General features: G+C 39.4%; 1 protein-coding gene and 1 non-coding gene across 2 annotated transcripts; one reads left to right on the top strand and one right to left on the bottom strand.

Annotated features, from left to right (window-relative positions):
- Nucleotides 1-575: 575 nt before the first annotated feature.
- On the bottom strand, nucleotides 576-2,441 carry LOC140861409 (uncharacterized). The gene is made up of 2 exons (XM_073264430.1): nucleotides 1,506-2,441; nucleotides 576-1,430 (listed from the first exon to the last, which is right to left on the bottom strand). The coding sequence occupies exons 1-2, from the start codon at nucleotides 2,439-2,441 to the stop codon at nucleotides 576-578; spliced, it is 1,791 nt and encodes a 596-aa protein (XP_073120531.1).
- A 130-nt stretch (nucleotides 2,442-2,571) lies between these two features.
- On the top strand, nucleotides 2,572-2,678 carry LOC140870118 (small nucleolar RNA R71). Its single transcript, XR_012147096.1, has one exon. It is a non-coding gene; the product is annotated as a small nucleolar RNA R71 (small nucleolar RNA).
- The last annotated feature ends 18,168 nt before the right edge of the window (nucleotides 2,679-20,846 follow it).

Genomic DNA, 20,846 nt, shown 5'->3' with positions numbered 1-20,846 from the left:
TCGCATCTCATCAACACAGAATTTAAGTTATGCAGACATGCATCAAAAGATTGACCGAAAATAAAAAAATCATCCATGAAAATTTCTAGAAAATTTTCGACCATATCATGAAAAATAGCAGTCATACATCTCTGAAAAGTAGCAGGAGCGTTACATAATCCGAAAGGCATACGTCTGTAGGCAAATGTACCATATGGGCAGGTAAAAGTCATTTTATCCTGGTCTTCAGGTGCAATCGCTATTTGATTGTATCCTGAGTACCCATCTAAAAAATAGTAAAATTCATACCCAGCCAATCTTTCTAGCATTTGATCAATGAACGGGAGGGGAAAATGATCCTTACGGGTTGCGTCATTTAATTTTCTATAATCTATGCACACACGCCAACCCGTAACTGTCCTAATAGGTATTAATTCATTATTCTCATTATTTATGACAGTTATCCCCCCTTTCTTTGGTACACACTGCACTGGACTCACCCACGGACTATCAGAAATAGGATAAATGATACCTGCGTCCAACAGTTTGATCGTTTCAGCTTTCACAACTTCCTGCATCTTTGGGTTTAGTCTCCTCTACGGTTGGACTAATGGGTTGATGCTATCTTCCATTAAAATCTTGTGCATGCATATGGATGGATTGATTCCTTTGATATCCGCCACTTTCCAAGCAAACACACTCTTGTGTTTCTTAAGCACCTCCATTAGTTTGTCCTCCATCTCACCTGTCAAAGAAGAAGATATTATGACAGGTAACTTATCGTTTTCACCTAAAAACATGTATTTAAGATGAATGGGTAATGGTTTCAATTCCACAGTAGGTGGTTCCTCAATGCTTGGTTTCTGAAGAACTAAATCCTTCCGGTCACCAAGGTCTTCAAGTCTAAGCTTTCCACCTCTTCTCCATGACTGGTTGTCATTCAAGTATGCGGTCATCTCTTCTACTCCGTCACTGAGGTCGCCCAACTGTTCAGATACAAGTGCAGCCTCTAACGGTTCCTGAAAATTATCCTGCACATAATCAAATAAGAGTGAGTCTACTACATCTAACTGAAAACATTCTTCATTATTCTGAGAAAATTTCAAAGCATTAAAAACGTCAAAAGAAATTTTCTCCTCTCCCACTCTCAACAACAGCTCTCCCTTCTGGACATCTATAAGTGCTTTTCCTGTTGCCAAGAAAGGTCTTCCCAAGATGAGTGGCATGTCTAAATCTTCTTCCATATCTAACACCACGAAGTCCACGGGAAAGATGAATTTGTCCACTTTCACAAGCACGTCCTTGATAATCCCCCATGGATATTTGATGGACCTGTCCGCCAGTTGTAAAGACATTCTGGTGGACTTTGGTTCTCCCAAGCTCAGTTTCCTGAAAATAGAGTAAGGCATTAAATTTATACTTGCACCCAAATCACACAAAGCCTTATGAAACTGAACATCATTAATTACACAAGGGATAGAGAAACTCCCTGGATCTTTTTTCTTTTGTGGGATTTTGTTCTGCACCAGTGCCGAGCAATTTTCTGTCAGACTTATCATTGCATGCTCCTCCAATTTCCTCTTGTTAGAGAGGATTTTCTTCAAGAATTTCGCATAGCTTGGCATTTGCATCAGTGCATCGGCGAAGGGTATATTGATGTTCAATTTCTTGAACACTTCTAAAAATTTACCAAACTGAGAGTCTAGCTTGGCCTTCTTAAGAGCTGCAGGAAAAGGTGGTGGCACAACAATTTTTGATTGTGAAGTGGGTGGGGGTGTTGAGATAGATGACTTACCTGAAGTTTTTTTTTTTGATGTACCCGTTTCGGGCTCTTTCTCGCTTTTTTGTTCAGGCTCGACCGTCTTTCCACTCCTTAATTCAATTGCTTTCACCTGTTCCTTCGGATTCTTCTCAGTGTCGCTTGGAAAAGTACCCTGATCTCTGCTGGAAATTGATTTGGCCAATTGACCTATTTGATTATCCAGATTTTTGATTGATGCATCTTGATTCTGCATACGGGTTTCAGTAGATGATATAAATTTCTGCATCATCTGCTCCAAGCTTGATTTCTCTTCTTGAGGATGCCTGCTGTAATTCTGATTTCCATACGGCTTATTATTCTGTCCACCCCTTGAAAAATTCGGATGTTGTCTCCACCCTGGATTGTATGAATTCAAAAATGGGTCATTCCTGGGGCGATTCTGATTTCCCATGTGGCTTGCCATAACTCCCTTCGGTTGATAGAATGTTTGACAGTCTTTCGTGAAATGCTCTGCACTGCATTTTTCACACCATACTTCTTGCACTCGCATTGCCGAATGTCCTACACTCAGTTCCTCGATCCTTTTGTTCATGACTTCAAGTTGAGCAGCCACAGATGTGAATGTTTCAACTTGATGAATTCCAGTTGATTTCCGGGCCCCACTCCTTTCAGATTGAGGATGATAGCTACTGGTTGCCATTTCCTCGATTAATTCATAACCATCCTCCGACGACTTTCATAGTAGATTCCCACCTGCAGCTGCATCTAACATGGTACGATTTGAATGAGAAAGTCCATAGTAAAAAGTTTGTACCACAAGACCGTCTGGTAATTGGTGGTGTGGACATCTCCTCAGTAGATCCTTGTAGCGTTCCCATGCTTCATAAAATGTTTCCTGTTCACCTTGGGAAAAAGTTGTGATGTCCGCTCTCAGCTTCATTGACTTCGATGGTGGGAAGTATTTGGTGAGGAAAGCTTTAGCCAGATCATCCCAAGTTATGATGGAACCTGCAGGTAAATTCGTTAGCCATGCTTTCGCCTTGTCTCGTAGTGAAAAAGGGAATAAACGCAAAAGAATAGCGTCATATGAAAATCCCTGTATCTTGAATGTATTACAAATTTCTAAAAAATTTGTGAGATGCACATAGGGTTCATCAATGACACTTCCACCAAATTGAAGCGTGTTCTGAACCATTTGAAGAATTGCCGGCTTTATCTCAAAGTGATTCGCTGCTACATTTGGCCGGATAATGCTTGGTCGAGCACCTTCAATATTTGGTAAGGCAAGATCCATCATGGATCTGTAAACTGGTGGTTCTTGTTCGTGTTCTCCTTCCATTTCTTGCTGCTGTTGCCTTCTTCTTCTGTGAAAGGTTCTGTCGATTTCTGGATCAAAAGGCAATAGTCCTTCAGGTGAGTGTTGCATGTACTGCAAGAGAATCCTGCAGTCCACAGATGGAAAAGAATGATTAAAATTGTAATAGAGAAAAATCAAATCAAACAAATTAAAATCTATTTAGTCCCCGGCAACGGCGCCAAAAACTTGATCGAGCAAATACTATCACGAAAAATCAACGTAAATATATATATCAGTTAAGCTCGAATAAATCGCAAGTGCCCGATTCAAGTTATAATATAATATACTGAGTACGAGTATCGTCCTCAGGGACTAACGAAAATAATTTGTCTTTTCAATTTATAACTACACAAAGTATCGAAAAAGTGATTTGTGAATTAACTAACATCTAAAATTAAAACTCAATATAAATTAACTTAAATTTCACAACCAAGCCAACAAATCTCAGAGTGAAGAATAACAATTCAAAATGATTTTGTTGGAATTTCGGTTCACCTTTTACCTAATTGAACTGGACGATTGTAACTTAATTTATTTTTATAAATTTAACAGAATTTCCTATAACATTGACACTCTCTCTCGAGGTGATGCCAAACTAATCAAATCAGTGAAATAATTAAATCTCTCTAATTATTTATCACGACTGATTGCTTTGCGTTCTATGAATTCTACAACTTTCAACCTGGTGGTCTATGGCTATCAACATGTACTAAATACCATATCTCTATGCATATTTTAAGTCCATGGATTATATCATTCGTCCTAATTATGAGCCTATCTCTCGACAGCAATTCATAATTTACGAATCTATGTTAAGGGTAGCTAATCATCAACATAGAAAGAAAAACATGATAAAATCAATTATAAACATAAATCAATTCCCAATACGTCCGGTGATTCAATCACACTACAGTGTTTCGGGATTAGGATCCCCTCGATTCCAACAAAATAATATTTTAGCAACTAGAATTCATTACAAAAATTCAATCTCCAAGATTTTCAACATAAAAATTAAGAAGAAGAAGAAAAGGAAAAACTCCCAACGGAGAAGAGAAATCTCCAGCATTCAGCCGCCGGTAGTCTTCTGATATGCGTCCCGTGTAACCCTCAAAAACTAAAGAAATAATTTTATTTATAGTTCCCCAGAATCCTCTCCGAAATAAACTCTCGAAATAATAAAAAAAAATAAAAACTGTGCGCCGCGCCCGAGCGGTAGAAATTGGCCGCTCGGGCGCCTCGAAATTCCTTGCGCTACTGTTTCAAAAATACGTGACCGCGCCCGCGCGGTAGAATATGGCCGCTCGGGCGCCTCGAAATTCCTTGCGCTACTATTTTTCTCAACCGTGTATGCGACCGCGCGGTAGAATATGGCCGCCCGCGCGCCCTTCTTCTTTTCCAGAATTTTGCCTTTCTTCTTGTTCTATCTGCATGGCCTCTACTGTGCATCACCTTCCCACCAAGTATCGGCATTTTTTGGTGATTTCCTGCCATAAAAATAGATAAACCAGAGGAGTGAATACGAACATAATAAAACAATAAAAAGAACAAGAATGGAAAAGAACGGAAAATAAGTAAACGAAACGAAAGGAAAACAAATACAAAACAAACAATAAAAACACATAAAAACGACTCCTATCACTCTCAAATCTCATTTTTCTCATTTTTCCTCCTTTTCCACATAAATTTCATAATTTCCTACAAACACAAAAACAACAAAATACCCACATAAATCTGCTCGAAACAAGCAATTAACAATTAAAATCATATATAAATTAAGTGTATAAAATACACATATCAAATACCCCCAAACTTAGACTTTTGCTAGTCCCGAGCAAAACTATTAAATTCCAAAAAACTCATTCTATCAAACCAACAAGAATAGCCAAGAAATAATATGGAGCAATGACATCAACAATGATTTCAAAAATATCAAATCCAATCATATCACACCCAACTAACACTTGAAAGTTTCAATCATAACAAAATAACCGCATAAACTCACAATCTCCGCAACTCAAGTTCAAAACACCCTTATCCAAGTTCAATTCAAACATTCATAGATCATGAGGTCTTTTCAAGGTAGCAATAGGATCAAAAATAAGATATTAATCAAAAACACTCACAATTAGGTAAATGCAATGAATGATAGTGTGTAAGTGTTTAGATCAAAATTCATAATCATTAAAAGCATCAATCAACAGTCCATAGGCTAAATTCTCGCAACTCTTCTCCACTAGTATATTAGGCAACTGAGACTCGGTCAATAGGACTTAATTAGCTTATAATGTAAGGCCTGGCTCATGTTTACAAATAAAGGATAAGAATTCAAAATAAGGAGTAATTCATATTCATGCTTAAGCTCTAATATCGACTCCTTTTTTCATTCACAATTTCACTCTTTTTTCCTTCACTTCATTGATTTTCAACTTTTTCACTTTCTCTTCTACAACTCTTCATTCACACTTTTTTCTTTCTCTTCTACTACCTCTTTTCATTTTTTTCTTTTCAATTCACCACCACACCATTCCATTTTTCACAAATATCAACTAGGAGCATATAACAATATAACATTCAACTTACTCTCTTAAAGGTAGGAAATAGTGTTTAGGCTATTCAGGTAGTCAATGTAGGACCTTGAAATAATGACGAATGGGGGTTTAATCACACGTTTACACGCATGCCATTCGATTTTCAATAAAGCTCAAGCAAGGTACTAGGGATAACATTCATTACAGGGTAGCTTGAAAGGCTCAAACGAATTCAGAAAAATCGCCTTAATCATTCCTAATCTCAGTTTTGCCCGTATTTCGCCTCGAAGAGTGTTTGAACTAGTTCTAGACAAGTCTCAATCCACAATTAAATCATACAAATTCAATTAGTGCAGAAAAGAATAATCATCAGTAGTTAAAGATGATTTTCAACAAATTTTAGATTTCTCGTACCTCAATGTACTTATACAAGTGTAGGCTCAAATAGGCATCTAAAGATAATATTATTTCAATGAAAATTAGGCCCAAAAATTTCAAACAATGCCTCAATCATATCTATGTGTGTATGTCTCAAAAATCAGATTCAAGCATTAATCACAGAGTATATAATAATTGTTCATCCAATTGGTTCCATTTTTTCAAAAATATTTGTCAGATAGTCAGACAATCATGGATTTCAGTTATAGCACAAAAATATTTTTCATTGGCCATGCATCCATTTCTTTCTCAACTCAATTCAACTCAACTAAACAAAAACAACAATTAAAAATTTTATCTATAAAGCACACAATAAAATTCAACTACTCAACTATCAACCAAACAACTAAATCAAACATTGATTCACCCCCCCAAACTTAATGTAATCATTGTCCCTAATGATTAAAAATCAAGAAAAAGAACAAGGGAGTCATACCTTCAACACCGAGCATCAGGACTCGGCGTCATCATCATCCTCTCCATAAAAAAAAATTCTCAACCAAAACCGCAACCATTGGAGAGGTGATTCGGAGATGAGCACGACATGAACGTTCAATTCAACTCTAAGCATAGCAAGCCATGAAAGTAGATGGTGCATGGAAGAATGGCCATTAAGATGAGGCTGGTTGCACTGCTGGGAAAGCTAATTGCTTGATCGTTTGCGCAGAGTGCGAGCAGCTAGCAGGGCTCGATGGTGGTGTGCGCTTAAGAAATCGATGGCGCATGGAAAAACACACTTTGTGCGCCTGTTCCAGAATCTTGTGCTGCTGAATATATAGATGCACGTTTGCTCAAGAAATTCACTCAGGAAGTTGGCGCTGTAAAAAAATTGCTGCGCGATTGCTCTCTGCAAGGTGCTGATGAGAGCTAGTAAGGGCACGATAGCGCTGAAGCTCGCGCAGATGAGGAGCTGGGATGGGAAGCGCTAATGGAGATGGGATGGAGCGCGATAGCGCTAGAACCAGCGCTGATAGGAAGGTGTCGACGCGCGTTAGCGCAAGGAGAGGCGCTAATGGAGAGTGGGGATGCGCGATAGCGCAGGTGGAAGCACAGACGAGAATCAGAGGGGCGCTATCGCGCATGACTTCTTTGTTTGCGCAAGATGTTGCGCACTTGGCTCGTGCAATTGCGCATAGAATAGCGCAGAAGAGAGATGCTTCAATGCGTAGAGGAGGCGGGTGCGGGAAAGATGACGAGCGGGCGCGCACAAGCCTCGGTTGTGAGTTTTCAATCCAATGCGGGCGCTCTCCAAGAATGCGCGAGCGCGCATACGCTACTGTCCAAAATTCCATAACTCCTAAAAATGAAAATTTTGCATTATTAGCCCTCCCAAAATTCTCAATAATAATCTCAAAAATCATAAATTAACTAATGAACAAAAATAAAGCTAAAGCATAAAATTAAAAATAATAAAAAAACTAAAAAAATTAAAACAAAAATTTTGGGTTGCCTCCCAGAAAGTGCTTGGTTAAAAGTCCTCAGCCCGACTTTCACCGGCGTTAAGTCTTTCCCTTTTCTTTCACTCGCCAAATAAATTCCACGAACCGCCTTTTAAATTTTGCTTTCTTGTTCTTCGTGGTTTTCTTTGGTGGTTTTGGCGCTCTCTCCTTCGATGAATCAACCGCAATGTCCGCTCTTGAACGACCCTCCAACTTCATAACCGGCTCTATCAAGCATAATTTTTCAATAGGTGGGCTAGGTGGCTTCATAAATAGATTAAACATCACCCGTTCGTACTCCACACCCATTGATATTTCACCCTTCTTGACATCTATTTTGGCATCAGCAGTAGCCAAAAATGGTCGTCCAAAAATTAACGGAGCCCCATGATCCGCTTCAATATCCAATATCACAAAATCCACTGGGAAGATAAATTTATCCACCTTGACTAGAACATCTTCAACAATGCCAAGGGGATATGTAATGCTTCGATCCGCCAGTTGCAATGAAATCTTAGTCGATTTCATGTCTCCCAACTCCAAGGCCCTGTAAATAGATAATGGCATTAAATTTATACTGGCCCCTAAATCACAAAGTGCATTATTAAAATAAGAACCACCAATAGAACAAGGAATAGTAAAACTCCCTGGATCCTTAAGCTTTTGTGGCATTTTCTTTTGTAGCACCGCACTGCATTCTTCAGTCAAATTCACAATTTCATTATCTAGCAGCCTCCTCTTCTTGGACATCATCTCCTTGATGAACTTCGCATAATTTGGCATTTGCTCCAAAGCTTCAGCAAAGGGGATGTTGATGTGAATTTTCTTGAAAATATCCAAAAATTTGGAGAACTGCTCATCCAACACCTTCTTCTTGAACCTCTGCGGATAGGGGAGTGGAGGCTTGTACATTGGTTTCGGCTCCAGTTCAGGCTCCTTCTTCTCGACTTCCTTCTCTTCAACTATAGCTTTTTCAGGCTTCTTGCTCTCAGGTTGGCACTCTTCTTTATCTATTTGCTTCCCACTCCTCAACGTGATAGCATTGCACTGTTCCTTGGGATTCACCTCAGTATTGCTAGGAAATTGTCCTCTGTTATTATCCTTCAGTGCGTTCGCCAACTGTCCTATGCTGGTTTCCATGGATTGCAACACCGCATCCATGTTTGCCATGTGCGTCTCCAAACTGTCAAGACGAGACTCAGTTCTTGCCATCCTCTTACCTGATTCCTGCACAAAGGTACTAACCACATCCTCCAAAGACAACTTACCATCACCCTTATTAGTATTGTTAACATATGAAAATTTTTCATTATTCTGCAAATTAGGGTGAAAAGTGTTGGGAACATGATTACCTCTGTAAGCTCCATAACCTCGGTAGCCATTAGGATTGATATAATTAACTTGCTCTGGTGTATGTGATCCCTCAACTCCAGTTGAATCTGCAACATGAATCTTATTCAAAGAAACTACCTGTGTAGTCAGTGCAGATAATTGAGCGATGATGGATGTGAGAGGATCCACATCATACACTCCAGCCGGCTTCTTTACTCATATACGCTCAGATGGCCATTGGAAACTATTGACCATCATCTCCTCTAACATATCATAAGCCTGAACATGATCCTTCGCAAATATAGTACCTCCAGCAGCAGAATCGACATTCATCCTTGTAGGCGCATTCAGTCTGTTGTAAAACCACTCGATCTGTTCTCAATCTGCAAAATTGTGGTTAGGACAACGTCTAAGTAATTCTTTATACCTTTCCCACGCCTCGTAAAGCTGTTCAGAGTCCATCTGCCTGAAAGTACTAATCTCAATCTTCAGTTGGGTGGTTTTGGCAGGTGGAAAATATTTCGCAAGAAATTTTTCTTCCATACCCTCCCATGTAGTGATGCTTCCAAGTGGCAGTGACTGCAACCAACTTCTGGCTTGATCCCTGAGAGAAAACGGAAACAAGCGTAAGCGAATAATATCCTTAGACACACCATTTATTTTTACCATATCCGTTATCTCCAAGAAGGTGCGTAGGTGTAGGTGAGGATCAGCAGTGGCGCTGCCATTAAATTGGTTCTGTTGAACCTGTTGGAAAACTGGCGAGTTCCCAGACCAATTACGATTGATACCCGGTGCAGCGGAAGTTTAAAAATTTTTTCATGGAACGTTTCCATGGTATGGGTATCAACCGTTCATCGATTGAATTACGTGTGTGTGTAAAATTTAAATAACAATTAAATAAATTTTACCTCAAATCTCGCAACGAGATTAATGGACACCAACAGAACAATTCTGCTCTTGTTGTCTCTCCCTGGAACCGATGAACGCCTTCAATCAGGTCCACGAACAGAGGTTTAATCCCTCTGATAGATTGCACTAGAAAATCTATCAGAAGTTTTCTGCGAAGAGAATAAACGAATCTGATTCGCTATTCCTTACTGCGATTCAAAATCACAGACCGGAATTTCTCGGGCAGGGGGAGGGTTCGGCCGATTTGTTGAGAGAGAGGCTAGGGTTCGATTTTTGCTCTGTCTCAAAAATTATGACCTGTTGTATCTAATTTCTGTACTGAAATAACTTATTTATAATGCAGGCCACTAACACCTTAGGGCCCATTAGTCATAAGCTGGGGCCCGACAAGCAAAGCCCGCTCGTTCAGAAATTAATATAAAATTCATCGTGACTCCGATTGATGAAACGATTTCACCAATGTGCACAGAAACCATTTCTGCACGTTTTAAAGTCAAAATAAATTTTCCTGAATCCGAATTCAGTGGTTTCCAAAAATGTCCATCCCTATGTCATTTTAGGAAATCCTACTCCCTTACTCTTATTTAAGAAGTCCAACTCCTTAGTTCATTAAATTTAACTCTTTAAATTTAACTATCTCAACGGGGATTAAAACTCCATTACACTGTGTGACCCTCAATGGTTCAGGGATACAGCTAGCCGTGGGCTCACAACTCCTTGTGACTCGGAACAACACTTTCCGACTTGCCCAACGAATCATGGTAAAGCGCCTAGCAACATCGCCCCATGATTCCCTAGGTATCACTGATAGTGCCTACAAGAACCAGTAGATTTTGGTTAACGTACAGTACGGTCCCTTCATCCAAATATCCCGATCGAATCAACAACCATTGGTATATCGAGAGTCGCTCAAGATTCGATAACTATGCAATACATCTTGAAGATCAAATTAGTGACATCGCATGTGCTACTAAGAAACCATTTCTTAAATCACATCAAGTACTCTGGCCAGAGATTTGTCACACTAATATCTCCTCAGATCGCATAGGATATCCACACTCGCAAGTATGTGGTGAATCCTTGACAACAATGCATTGACTCCTATATGTGTCGTAACTGTACCCAATCTCGACACCTGATGACCCCTCAGAGTCGGTAAACGAGTCAAAGCACAGTACTAGCATATAGAGTCTCCATGATGTTTCAAGTCGTAAGGACTAATGGTGTACAACCAAAACCGCGGACTTTATCCACTCGATAAGTGATAACCACTTGGAAAGTCCGGATAGGGTAGTTCGACTATTCATCCTATGAATATCCATTTGCATGCTTCGAACATCTCCATGTTCCCTACCAATGAAACGTGGTACTCCGCATCGCAAATGCTAGTCTCAAACTCGAGCGATCCTTATCCTTATTATCGGACGGCTCAATCGACTAGGAACGGTTTTAGAATATACAGTGACTATAAGATGTATTTCATGATAGACATCTCCATGTTCTACCACATCTTACATACACTATAGTATATTCAAGGTCTTTATCAAAACAACAATAGTATATCACAATATAACAATATGAAGTAATATAAAGTCATTGCCATAAAAGTGTAAATAATATTAAACAAAAGATTGTTTATACAAAGAGTCAACAAAGCCCATAGCCACACAGTTGGCTCACTGGGCACCCACTCTTACAATCTCCCACTTGCCCTATAGCCAACTAGTCATACTACGTAGACCCATTGCTTCGCGATGTTTGTCAAACAATGGTCCTGGCAAAGGCTTAGTAAGTGGATCAGCGATATTGTCTGCAGAGGCCACTCGTTCGACACTGATGTCTCCTCTTTCCACAATCTCCCGGATTATGTGGTATTTCCTCAGTACGTGTTTGGATCTTTGATGAGACCTTGGTTCCTTTGCTTGAGCAACGGCACCCGTGTTGTCGCAGTACACCGGGACTGGACCAACAAATTCAGGAATGACGCCCAACTCTTGGACGAAATTCCTCATCCAAACGGCCTCTTTAGCAGCAGCTGATGCTGCAATGTATTCAGCCTCAGTGGTGGAATCCGCTGTGGTGTCCTGCTTGGAACTCTTCCAAGAGACAGCACCACCATTGAGCATGAACACAAATCCAGAGGTTGACTTCGAGTCATCCACATCACTTTGGAAGCTAGAGTCGGTATAGCCTTCCAGTTTGAGTTCTCGTCCTCCATAAACCATGAACATATTCTTAGTCCTTCGCAAGTACTTAAGAATGTCCTTCACGGCTTTCCAATGCATCTGACCAGGATTAGACTGATATCTGCTCGTGACACTCAGAGCAAATGCTACATCCGGTCTGGTAGATATCATCCCATACATGATACTACCTATAGCTGACGCATATGGTACATGTGTCATATTCTCTATCTCTGCATCAGTCTTGGGACACATAGACTTGGATAGAGAAACTCCATGACACATGGGTAGATGTCCTCTCTTGGACCCATCCATTGAAAACCGTTTCAATATGGTATCGATGTAGGTTGATTGAGTGAGTCCTATCATTCTCTTAGATCTATCCCTATAGATCTATATCCCAAGAATGTAGGATGCCTCACCCAAATCCTTCATCGAAAATCTACCTGATAACCATATCTTTGTTGACTGCAACATCCCTACATCATTCCCAATGAGTAGGATGTCATCAACATAAAGTACTAAGAATGTCACCGCATCCTTAACTACTTTCTTGTACACGCAAGGTTCCTCCGGGTTCTTGATGAAACCAAAATCTTTTATTGTTTCATCAAATTTCTGGTTCCAACTTCTTGATGCTTGTTTTAGACCATAAATTGATCTCTGAAGCTTGCATACCTTATGCTCGCTTCCCATGGATGTGAACCCCTCAGGCTGCTTCATATAGATTTCCTCCTTAATGTCTCCATTAAGAAAAGCAGTCTTCACATCCATTTGCCATATCTCATAGTCATACCATGCAGCTATGGCAATTAGGATTCTTATGGACTTGAACATTGCGACTGGTGAAAAGGTTTCATCATAGTCAACTCCTTGCCTTTGAGTATAACCTTTCGCCACCAATCGCGCCTTGTAAGTCAATATCTTACCATCAGGCCCAAGCTTTCTTTTGTAGATCCATTTACACCCTATTGGAACAATTCCATCGGGAGGATCCACTAAAGACCAGACTTGGTTAGTATGCATCGAATCCAATTTTGATTGCATAGCTTCAAGCCATAAATTCGAATCCGCATCAGAAATTGCTTCCTTGAAGCTTCTTGGATCACATCCAATGTCGGGTTCATCTTGACCCTCTTCAAGAAGAAGACCATATCGAACTGGAGGTCTAGAAGTCCTCTCGGATCTTCTAGGTGCAGGCGTGTCCAGCAATGGTTCCTGAGGTGTGGGATCGTTATTTTGTATTTCGGGTTCTTCTCGAACTTCTTCGAGTTCCATCATCTCGCCTTTCTTATCCAATAAGAACTCCTTCTCCAAGAAGGTGGCATTCCGTGAAACAAACACCTTTGTTTCAGCAGGATAATAGAAATAATATCCGATTGAATTCTTCGGATACCCCACAAAATAACACAAGCTGGATCGACTATCCAACTTATCTCCCACTGTCCGCTTCACGTAAGCAGGACATCCCCAAATCCTCAAGTATGAATACTTAGGAGCTTTGCCATTCCATAACTCGTATGGTGTTTTGTCCACTGCTTTAGTGTGGACGTTATTCAACAACAATACCGCCGTTTCAAGCGCATAGCCCCAAAACGAAGGTGGAAGCTCAGTGAAGCTCATCATGGATCGAACCATGTCCAACAAAGTTCGATTACGACGCTCCGATACACCATTAAGCTGTGGTGTCATAGGAGGAGTCCACTGAGAGAGAATCCCATTCTCTTTTAGATAGTCCAAAAACTCGGTACTCAAGTATTCTCCACCTCGATCCGATCGCAGTGCTTTAATACTTTTACCTAGCTTGTTTTCTACTTCAGCCTTGAATTCTTTGAATTTTTCAAATGCTTCAGACTTATATTTCATTAAATATAAATACCCATACCTAGAATAATCATCAGTAAAGGTAATGAAGTAGGTGTGGCCATGTTGAGTCCCTACTCTAAATGGACCACAAACATCTGTATGGATCAAATCCAACAGATTTTGACTACGTTCAGGCTTCCCCTTAAAAGGAGATTTAGTCATTTTCCCTTTTAGGCAGGATTCACAAGTAGGTAGAGAGTTAATATCAGACATATCAAACATGCCCTCTCCCACTAGCTTGTTCATCCTCCTTGAGGAAATATGACCTAGTCTAGCGTGCCAAAGGTTTGCCGGGTTTTGACTATCGATTTTCCTTTTGTTTGTTGTCGCCGGTTTGTCAATACAATTTACTGGAACGTCTTTTAGTTTTAAATTGTATAGATCGTTTTCAAGTTGTCCATTTCCAATTAAACATTCATTCTTGTAAATATTGCAAATCCCATTCACAAAATTACAAGAATAACCATCTCTATCAAGCATAGAAATAGAAATAATGTTTTTAATTAAATCTGGCACAAATAAAACATCTCTCAACAATAATTTAAAACCATTCTGCAAAATCAAACAAACATCTCCAATGGCCGTAGCTTCAACTCTGGAACCATTCCCGAGCCTCAGCTGGGTCTCACCCATTCTAAGCCTGCGACTTCTTGTCATCACCTGCAAATCATTGCAAATGTGAGATCCACATCCGGTATCCAATACCCAAGAAGTTGTATTAAGTGACATGTTTATTTCGATATAGAACATACCCTTTGCAGTTCCCAACTGCTCAAGATACTCCTTGCAGTTGCGCTTCCAATGACCCGGCTTCTTGCAGTAATGGCAAACATCCTTGGATTTTCCATCGTTTGAAGCCTTTGTCTTTTGCTTCTTCTCGGGTTCCACTTTCTTGGGTGGGGCAGAACGTTTCTTGCCCTTCATACTTGGCCCCTTCTTAGCAGAAGATGAGGAGCCCACCAAGAAAGCTGGCTTATCCTTCTTAAGTGTGGATTCATATGTAACGAGCATATTGACCATCTCTTCAAGGGTGGCCTCTATCTTGTTCATATTAAAATTTATCACGAATCCATCAAATGAAGAAGGAAGAGATAGAAGCAGCAAGTCCACATTGAGTTCATGCTCCAACACCAAATCAAGGGTCGCTAACTTCTGTATGAGCCAAATCACTCGTACCCCATGATCACGGACCGAAGTCCCTTCACGCATGCGGCACGTCATCAACTCCTTAACAGTAGAGAACCTTTCAGCCCTCGACTGAGCCCCAAAAAGTTCCTTGAGTTGCGTGTGAATGTCAGCAGCATTCACCGTGTCCTCAAATCGCCTCTGGAGTTCATCAGACATCGAGGCTTGCATATAGCATTTGGTCTTGATGTCATGGTCACACCATGCATCAAGTTTGGCCAATTCCTCCGGACTTATGTCAGCTGGTGCTTCCTTCGGAGGTGCTTTCTCTAACACGTAGAGCATTTTCTCCGAAGTTAAGACAATCTTCAACTTCCGGAACCATTCCGTATAGTTGGCGCCAGTCAGCTTGTTTTGTTCGAGGATCGAGAATAAAGGATTTCGCGAATTCATTGTATGAAATACTGAAAAGGAAAAACAGACATATATCAATGATTGTTTAACAATTTACTAAGACATAAAATAGGCGAATTTAATTTTATGAATCTCACTCCCACTATTTTAACGATTTCACCACCCTCTAGTGAAAACGGGAAACTTTTTCCTTAGTGAGAACATGGAGTCCAATTGACAAACTTATGGTCCCGAATAATATCAGCCAACCATAATTCTCAAAAGGTAGAGCCCAATTGCTTCCAAAGCAACCCCCATGTATTTACCTCATGTCCAATAAGGGCCCAATAATATGACGCCGTTTAAAGTGACATGTCAAGATGACCCATCAATATTAAGTTGTGATGGACGGTCGCCATGTGGATCCCCCAATAATATGAGCCGATCCCATGGGAGTTCCACCCAACTTACAACATTTGTCGATCCAATGTACAGCTTTCCGACGGACGGGCCCCCCCAATAATATGAGCCGGACCGTATCCGCGGGTAGCATCACATACATTGACCGTTGATGGAAGGTAGGAACATTTAAACAATATTTAAATTTCCTTTATTTATCTTGATATAAATTTTAAATCATATTTAAAATGAGGGATTTTATTTATAAAAATATTTGTCTCATCATATTTAATTTATTGCATGCATTGCCGGATTCACGCAATTTATGTCTAAACATGCATACAATCATAATATCACATATTATATAGGATGATCGATTCCATTTCTAATTGACCCGTGGTTGCCAATCACGGGTCTTAGTCCAATCCTAGGTAATATGCAGTATGCAAATGCAATCCTATTACATATGCTTCCAATTTACATTTCTTCAGTCTTCATTGTCTGCTGGGCCCACCATCTTCAAATCTTGATCTCCCACTAAATCTAATGTATTTACAATAAATAACAATGACAAGTAGGGGATACATTTTTAGGGGGTGGGAACGGGCTATAAACCAAGCCCACTTTTATTACATATGACATTCATATCGGGCCATAAACCAGGCCCATTAATAAAACCAACAACAATAAAGACAAAATGTAAATTCCTAACATACACCTACAAAATTGGTCATGGCAATCGATCATCCTTATCCAATAACATTTAATTCAAAATTAATTTATTGGATAACATGCTGTGGCAATTCAAATTTAAACAAGATAAAATCATATTTTATATATAAAATCACATTTCACATATAAAATCATATTTTATCTCCATATCAAATAAAATCATATTTTATCTATAAAATCCAATTTTACAAATAAAATCATATTTTACTCAATATATCATAAGATCATATCTTATCATCAATTGTACCAAAATAATTGATTACAAAATTCAATTTACGGATAAAATATTAAAATTTTCCAAAAATTCAAATTTATCCAAAATCAATTTTAAAATTTACGGACTCGAACAATTCGATCCGATATCTCGTGAACCAATCAAAAACAATTTTTGACCGGACCAAAAATAAAATTTTAACATATTAAAATTAATTTTTAATAAAATATTAATTTTTTCCCGCGGGCCACCCGGGACACTCCCGGGTTGGCCCGCACCCGGGGCGCGGGCCGGGGCAGCCCGGCTGCCCCCTTAGGGCAGCAACGCTTGCTGCCCTGGCGGCGCCTGGCGCCGCCGCTGGGCGGCGCCCAGCGCTGCCCTGGGCAGCGCCGTGCGCCGCCCCTGGGGACAGCGACCATCGCTGCCCCTTCCGGGCAGCGATCCAATCGCTGCCCGGGTTTCGCCCCCGGAAAAAAAATTTTTTTTTATTAAAAATATTTATTTTGTTTCAAAAACCGAGACTCAAAAATTTTGTACAATTGATTAATTCAATCGATTGATCTGAGCAACCTGGCTCTGATACCACTGTTGGAAAACTGGCGAGTTCCCAGACCAATTACGATTGATACCCGGTGCAGCGGAAGTTTAAAAATTTTTTCATGGAACGTTTCCATGGTATGGGTATCAACCGTTCATCGATTGAATTACGTGTGTGTGTAAAATTTAAATAACAATTAAATAAATTTTACCTCAAATCTCGCAACGAGATTAATGGACACCAACAGAACAATTCTGCTCTTGTTGTCTCTCCCTGGAACCGATGAACGCCTTCAATCAGGTCCACGAACAGAGGTTTAATCCCTCTGATAGATTGCACTAGAAAATCTATCAGAAGTTTTCTGCGAAGAGAATAAACGAATCTGATTCGCTATTCCTTACTGCGATTCAAAATCACAGACCGGAATTTCTCGGGCAGAGGGGGAGGGTTCGGCCGATTTGTTGAGAGAGAGGCTAGGGTTCGATTTTTGCTCTGTCTCAAAAATTATGACCTGTTGTATCTAATTTCTGTACTGAAATAACTTATTTATAATGCAGGCCACTAACACCTTAGGGCCCATTAGTCATAAGCTGGGGCCCGACAAGCAAAGCCCGCTCGTTCAGAAATTAATATAAAATTCATCGTGACTCCGATTGATGAAACGATTTCACCAATGTGCACAGAAACCATTTCTGCACGTTTTAAAGTCAAAATAAATTTTCCTGAATCCGAATTCAGTGGTTTCCAAAAATGTCCATCCCTATGTCATTTTAGGAAATCCTACTCCCTTACTCTTATTTAAGAAGTCCAACTCCTTAGTTCATTAAATTTAACTCTTTAAATTTAACTATCTCAACGGGGATTAAAACTCCATTACACTGTGTGACCCTCAATGGTTCAGGGATACAGCTAGCCGTGGGCTCACAACTCCTTGTGACTCGGAACAACACTTTCCGACTTGCCCAACGAATCATGGTAAAGCGCCTAGCAACATCGCCCCATGATTCCCTAGGTATCACTGATAGTGCCTACAAGAACCAGTAGATTTTGGTTAACGTACAGTACGGTCCCTTCATCCAAATATCCCGATCGAATCAACAACCATTGGTATATCGAGAGTCGCTCAAGATTCGATAACTATGCAATACATCTTGAAGATCAAATTAGTGACATCGCATGTGCTACTAAGAAACCATTTCTTAAATCACATCAAGTACTCTGGCCAGAGATTTGTCACACTAATATCTCCTCAGATCGCATAGGATATCCACACTCGCAAGTATGTGGTGAATCCTTGACAACAATGCATTGACTCCTATATGTGTCGTAACTGTACCCAATCTCGACACCTGATGACCCCCTCAGAGTCGGTAAACGAGTCAAAGCACAGTACTAGCATATAGAGTCTCCATGATGTTTCAAGTCGTAAGGACTAATGGTGTACAACCAAAACCGCGGACTTTATCCACTCGATAAGTGATAACCACTTGGAAAGTCCGGATAGGGTAGTTCGACTATTCATCCTATGAATATCCATTTGCATGCTTCGAACATCTCCATGTTCCCTACCAATGAAACGTGGTACTCCGCATCGCAAATGCTAGTCTCAAACTCGAGCGATCCTTATCCTTATTATCGGACGGCTCAATCGACTAGGAACGGTTTTAGAATATACAGTGACTATAAGATGTATTTCATGATAGACATCTCCATGTTCTACCACATCTTACATACACTATAGTATATTCAAGGTCTTTATCAAAACAACAATAGTATATCACAATATAACAATATGAAGTAATATAAAGTCATTGCCATAAAAGTGTAAATAATATTAAACAAAAGATTGTTTATACAAAGAGTCAACAAAGCCCATAGCCACACAGTTGGCTCACTGGGCACCCACTCTTACAGAACCATGTTGATAAAGGATGGCTTTAGCTCAAAATTGTTTACATTGATAGTTCCACGAGCGATTCCAGAATAGTGAGCCTGGATCGTCGGCCGAAAGTGATCTCTAATTGGCACCAAGGGAGCTTGTTGTGCTTCTTCTTCAGCCATGTTATTAATTTCTTCTCTTCTCTCTCTTCTCAAAGCACGTGCAGTGCGCTCGATCTCCGGATCAAACAGTAGAGAATTAGCACTTTGAGTTCGTCGCATAAACTGCAATTAAAAGATAAGAAGAAATTAATTAGTAACTTAAAAAATAAAATAAAAAACTCTAAATTAAAATCTAGACTAATTGGTAACAAAACTAAAAAATAATCAAAATTTACTCCCCGGCAACGGTGCCAAAAACTTGTTGTGAAAATTACTCACAAGCATACGAGTGTCAAGTTTTAATATAGTGAATAATTTAGATATCGATCCCACAGGGAGTAAAATGAAAATCTTAGTGCTTGTAATTAAAATAGTCCAAACTTTATCTAGAAAATCAATAATCAAGAATTTTGCAATAAAATAAATAATCAATGAAGTTTCGATAGCACACAAACAACTTTTAGGAATAATCAATCAGAGAATAATGGTCTAGAGGTATAGATTTCATCTTGTTTCAACAACAGTCAATCCTAATTAATTAATCTTCATGAATTTCAATCAATTAATAACCAAGAACACTTAAGTTTATTATTTCCCTCTCCCGAGCAACAAATAATGTTTATCAACTACAATTCAATTCCAATATCCCTATTAAGAATTTATCGCAGTGATCTATCACAAAACAATGTTCTCTTTAAAAGCTCTGTTAAAGTTATAAGCTCTCCCGAGTCAGATAAACAATTAACAGTGTAATTTCTAATGTCCTATTCAAAATCTCCTCTCCCGAGTGTCAGATTTCAAATAAATATAAAAAATCAATTATTGATCAGATAATTGAAAAGACAATCAATTCTAGAAAAAACAATTAATCTAGAAGAAATTCAATTCAATAAAATCAAGAATTCAAGAAAGTGTCTACACCAGGTTCCATCCGACCTCTAGACTATAAAAATTAATTCATAATAAAATTCTGAAAACAATAAATAATAAATCCAAACATATTCTGAATTAAATAAATAAAAGATAAAAGAAACAAATCCGTCGTCGACGCCGTGTCTGGACTATCAAACTCCGTCTTCGTTCTTCAGTTAAGCTCCAAAAATCCTTCAAGAAAAATCTCTCGATCAAGCCCTCTGATCTGTGTTAATGTTTTGTGTGTGGCGGCTCTCCAAATAATCAGATGAAAAATTCCCTTTTATAGTGTCTCAAAAAGCCCACTCAAAAGCCCAAGAAATTATAAAAATTTCCTTCCGATTAAAATTTCCAAACTCAGACTTCGCGACAAGCGGCCGCCTCAGAATTCACGCGCCCGCGTATAGCCCTCTGATCTCAAGTTTCTCACGCCAAAACAATTCTTGCGCGATAGCTCTCTTTGAGCGCTAATGGGAAGCGCTGAGCTTTTGGCCCAATAAGATGGCCCATCACTGTTCCTTTCTTTTGTCTGTACGTTTCTTTACTTTTTTTCTTTCTTCTTCCCTTTTATTCTTTTAATTCTTTTCTCTCAAATCTCATTTTTCTCATTTTTTCTCCTTTTCCACATAAATTCCATAATTTCCTACAAACACAAAAATAACAAAATACCCACATAAATCTGCTCGAAACAAGCAAT

This window comes from Henckelia pumila, chromosome 4 (assembly GCF_033568475.1).
Source record: "Henckelia pumila isolate YLH828 chromosome 4, ASM3356847v2, whole genome shotgun sequence".
Lineage (NCBI taxonomy): Eukaryota > Viridiplantae > Streptophyta > Magnoliopsida > Lamiales > Gesneriaceae > Henckelia > Henckelia pumila.
This window is presented reverse-complemented; position numbering and strand designations above follow the sequence as displayed.